Source organism: Opisthorchis viverrini, assembly GCF_000715545.1.
Source record: "Opisthorchis viverrini unplaced genomic scaffold opera_v5_24, whole genome shotgun sequence".
Taxonomy (NCBI): Eukaryota; Metazoa; Platyhelminthes; class Trematoda; order Opisthorchiida; family Opisthorchiidae; genus Opisthorchis; species Opisthorchis viverrini.
Genome location: NW_008751680.1, coordinates 554,413 through 559,565, shown reverse-complemented (window position 1 = coordinate 559,565; position 5,153 = coordinate 554,413). Strand labels below are relative to the sequence as shown.

The 5,153-nt window shown below is 46.9% G+C and overlaps 1 protein-coding gene across 1 annotated transcript in view; it reads right to left on the bottom strand.

Annotated features, from left to right (window-relative positions):
* T265_02076 (hypothetical protein) overlaps positions 1-3,328 on the bottom strand; it is a gene marked incomplete at both ends in the record, with an annotated part of 38,070 nt that extends 34,742 nt beyond the window's left edge. Inside the window, 2 exons of the mRNA XM_009166235.1 lie at positions 2,075-2,550; positions 3,303-3,328. Coding sequence (XP_009164499.1) covers positions 2,075-2,079 — 5 coding nt within the window. The remainder of the gene's footprint in view (positions 1-2,074; positions 2,551-3,302) is intronic.
* Between the last annotated feature and the right edge of the window lie 1,825 nt (positions 3,329-5,153).

Here is a 5,153-nt window from a genome sequence, read left to right as displayed (position 1 = left end):
CGTTCGCCTATGCATGTCCAGATATCAGTTCGTCTACGGTGATATCATGCCTTGTGCCACTGTTCGCCACATTTGGCCTGCCAAGTTTCGTGCATTCGGATCGTGGCTCATCATTCATTTCGGATGAGATCAAACGATTTCTTCATGAAAAAGGTGTAGCCACCAGTCGGACCACTCCATATAACCCAAGGGGGAACGGCCAGGTGGAAAGATTGAATGAAACTTTGTGGAAGGCTATTACGCTTTCATTACGATCAAAAGGTCTTCAAATCAGTCACTGGGAAACCGTTTTACAAAACGCTCTCCACTCGATTCGTTCTTTGTTGTGCACGGCCACCAATGCCATCCCACATGAGCGGATGTTTCAACACAATCGAAAATCCGCAGTCGGTACGTCCTTGCCACAGTGGTTGCTTTCGCCAGGACCGTTCTGATGCCGACGACCCCCTAGTCGAAGAGGTTGAGCTCCTGGAATGTAACCCTGAGTATGCATATGTCAGACACCCTAATGGCATGGAAGAAACGGTCTCCCTACGCCACCTGGCGCCTTCAGCAGATTTTGGATGTGCTCCAGCATCCGAACAGCAGCAACCGCAGTTCAATGCTGATTCATTTATTAAGCCGGAACTATCTGACTCTGCTTCGGAAAGTGAAATGTCGAATTCTTCTGAACACCCATTGGTTATACAACAACAGCGGACACGGCCGTATGTCCTGCGCAACAGAGAGGCCTGACATTATTCGATTATAAATAAAACTCTTGAGAACTTTCATCTCTGCGGGGGGCGAATGTTGTATATTTGCTGTGTTTCTCAAAGGTTTCACCATTTATTGCTAAATCGCTTTCTTCCGTTTTCAGCTCTCAGTGTCAAAGTTTTGGATGAATAAAGCCTAGCTTTCGGGCCCTCAGTCTTTTCCATTGTCATTCTGATTGTCGTTGCACTCCGACCCTCGTCGTACACAACACAGAGAGCGTAGAGAATAGGGTATTAGTGTCTTATTCCTGATGCGGCTGCCCACATCAGGTGCCTTTTGAGCTGCACCGGGCATTTTGGTTTTAAAAGTACTTCGATAATGGATAATGCGCCGGCGTTCACGGTCAACCGTTGTGCGATCAGAGTGTGCGGGTTTTGGGGCCGACCTTTTCCAACCCGTCCTTCCTCGGAGGAAGGCAGCTTGCTTCCTTCCATAAATATGGACATGTTGGTCGCATGAGGGAAACGACTTACTGCCTTCACACTCCTGTCGCAAATGACATAACGACATTACCCCCAGACCACCTCGTAGCACGATCACTCGTAGTGCGGGGTTTCGCTGCTCTTGGTCTGGCTACTCCCCTTTGGCCTTCCTGGCATGGCTGCACCTTGTGGAACGAAGTTCAAGCCAGCATAGCCCACGAGAAGCAGGTTCGAGATTAGCAGTTCTTTGGTTCCTCTGAAACAATTTTGACACTGCCGTTCTTGTCCACTAGTTCAAAAATGCTTTTATGTTAGCTGATGATGATGACAGCGATGACTACTATGATGAGAATGTATCTCAGTTTCCATTGGCTTTCTGACATAAGTCTTACTCAAATTCTACTTTCTTACACAAGGCAGCCACGGTAAATGCTGTTTATTTAATGCGGACTTCCTAGAGACTGTGGTCAAGATGGCATGAGTACACGCCTGTTCAGCGATAATAATAATAATAGTAATAATAATAGTAATAATAATGGCGCTTAGCTGTCTTGCAACTCGAAGAGGACTTGAGGTCTGGTGTAACTCCAGGGTGTCCAAGCTTAAACAGGGAAAATCCAAAAGCCATCATCATCATCATCAAAGATAGCAACATCAGTGTTGGAACTGATGCTTCAATGCCGTACTAAAAAGCCAAGATGGGCGGGAACCAATGATCTTCCTGTCAGTATTTTTGCGATTTAAGCTCTGGGCTACATCGAGCCCGGACGACTGTTTAGTTGACCAGATATATACAAATCTCTGATCGGATATTAAGGACGCCCTAGACAGAGGTGTCATTTGAAGAAAGACCGCTTTGGAGTCAATTCTGAATCTGAAGATTATTCACTACTTACTTCATTTCCGCAGGAGAGGAGCAAACGAAAAACGACACTTTGGTCTCCGGGCGAGGTTCGTGGGGGACACCAAACGCTTGGGGTATTTCAGCTGGCGTTATAGAGGCTGGTTTGCACGGAACCCTGTGCAATACGTCTCCAAACGCGAGGAAAGCAGTGACACTCTTCACACCAGCGATAAAAATATGGGGTTATGCGGCGAACCTACCCTGACATCCACACTCCTCTTAGGTGAGGTGGAACTGGCATCATCATACCACTGGAACCAACCAGAGGGAAGCAGTTTGCAGTACACGTTACCCCATTGGTTTTTTGTGTCTGAAGGATAAAATGGGTTAGAGAAAAACTATGACATACGGGACCACTTCCTTAACCATCCTTCTTTGATTGACATCCTTGAGTGACAGCAAGTCTCAAGATGTTTAAGACTCCGACAGAAGGCGTTAAAATGACAGCAAAATCCGTGTCCAAAAAGCCTAGAACAGATAATGAATCGTTCATCACTGAAAAATAGTCACAATTCACCAGGATCAGCATGCCCTAAGGAGTGTGCCATTATTATGGAAACCCTCATCCCACTATGTTTCAGTGCGTTTTGGAAGTTTGCAAGAAACCGAACAGTACCAAAGCTCATTTGAGCTTTGAGCAACTGACCCGTTATTTCGTTAGCTTGTGCCCAAATGCAATTTGAATGCGCACACTTCCTGGCTTGTGCACAACTAACCAGTCAGAATGTTGAATTGTGCGTGAATCGCATACCAGAATTGAGCTAATATACCCGTTATCACGCTTTGGCAGTCGTTTCGTTCAGTGCCTTCAGCCAAGTATACTGAGGGTCATGTGGACCCCATCTTGAAACGCAAGGATCACATACGACCCCAAAACTGCTTGTAGTACTCTTAAGTCCCAAAATATCTTGTTATATCCAACTATAGATTTCCGCCAATTACAATTTGGCATGGAAAACAGCATTCTTCATAGCTGGCGGTAGTTCAGTATGTGTAACATGTGGCCCAGTAAACTTGGCTTGTAGCGCTGAAAGCGCTCCTCGTTTGAGGTGTCCAGCGCAACACCAAAGCCCCTTCCCTGATCAACCCTGCGGATTCGCTTGTTTCAGCCGTCAACAAAAATAGTCCCGGGACGTCCGTGGTCAATGACCTGGAGAAGCATCACACACTGTTGGGTGGAACTCCATACGGATCCCTCATTACCGCTCGCACTCACGTACCGCTACGGCCGAGAAGCCCATCCCGCGCAAGATTAGTCAAGAATCGGGATGCTTGCCGGTCCGGCATCAAGAAGAGGTCTGATTGGTGGAAAGTGTGGATCCAACAGCCAATCACGACCCCGTGTTTCCCGAGTGCCTGGTGCCAATGGCACATCCAGAACGGGTCAGAATTTCCAGTAAGTTGTTGCCACCTACGCTATATATCTGAAGCGCTGTACAAGTATTCCTGTCTTCGATTTTGGCGGCAATATACCCTGTTCACCCTGGTTAGCTGTTTTTGACGTGGACACTAGCTTTGGAGGCTCAGACCGAGAACTAAGCTGAGAAAAATACCGTTACTACACACTCCGCCCGAATTGGCCAAGTCTCACAGCTGCACATACAGCTACACGCATCCTTCAAGGCAGGAATGTGCGCTTTTGACACCACAATTGATACTAATTAGAAAAACCAATTTTCGTTTTCGAGGTTTATTGACTCTGTACCCAATGTCATCGTCACAGATACATATGCTGCTCCACGACGTCAAAATTCACTCACTTGGGTGCACGTCCCACAGCATGGGAAAGCACGTCCCAAGCGATTGGGTGACCCTTACAAGCTATTTTTGCAGGGTATGCGCCTTCTACACAAGCGAAAGCACTTTCACCCACATAGTCCAGGTCGACAAGCTTTGGACTCCTAAGGATCCGGGAGATTCTGGAGAACGTCTAGAGTTTTTCCAATGGTTGCATTAACCACAAAGTTAAAGAAAGAAGGAAGGTGGACACCCTTTCCGGACACCGTGCACCCACATCGACCTGAATGAGTCGATCGGCTGCAGAACACTTCCCGTGCTGCCTTGCCACCCGAGGGAGTACGAAGACTGGAATACTTGCATGTTACCGAAACTCAGTCCGGATACCGCGTCTGTATTTGTTCTAAAGACCTTCGGGTTAGTAAGTCCATGCCTTAGTCGATGATCTACCACAAGCTCAGCTTCCTCTCGTAAGGCGGCGTGGAATAATCACGAGAGGAGCCTGGTCACAACGGGTGCCAAACTAATTCCCATGTGAGTATCATACTGTGAGCAACGGAAGAACACGGACTTCTATAGTGACTTAACTCAGTTAGGAAGATCTCTTTTACGCAGATGTAGGAAAACACCCGCTGGGTTTTTCACCTTCACTCTCGAACGGAGTGGAGGAGTATTTTCAGGAGCACCCGCTTGGTGGCGGTTGCAGAAGAACAGAAATTTGCGTTTCTCCGCAACCGTGGCGGGTCCCAAGTTCGTTACGTGGATTCGTAGTCTCCCGTCGGAAATCCGATTAAACGACGGAATATAGCAAGTTGGGTTATTCTGCAAAGCGGTGTTGCGCTCACTGAAGGCAGTTTTGAGTCCATTGCACGTGGTGTCTGGAAAGATCTTTGCAGTTCGAATTTCTAGCTTACACCGCATCTCCAGATACCTGGACACTTTTCACACTTTTCTACATGTAGTCTGACGATTCAATGAGTTGTGTTGTAATCTCCACCAGCACTAATACATGTTTGTTTTCTTGTTCTTTGGTTCTTTGTACCATTTCACAAGTAGTGCCAAGAGTCCTGGAGAGCACTTGGAGTACTTTCCAGCTACTGTCAGTAGCTGAATGTGATACTCCCGTTCCACCGGAGCACGTAAACTCATCATCGACGAGATGTGCAAAGAGCAGCACAAACGGATATGCGCCTATTCAGTAAAAACGGTGTTCCAGATTGAACAGCATTAAATAATTGACACGTACTAATTGACACGTACTAATTGACGCTGTGGTCTTGCTGTGTTTCTTTTTGATTCGCATATGGACACTAGAACAAGGATCGTGGTCTAAC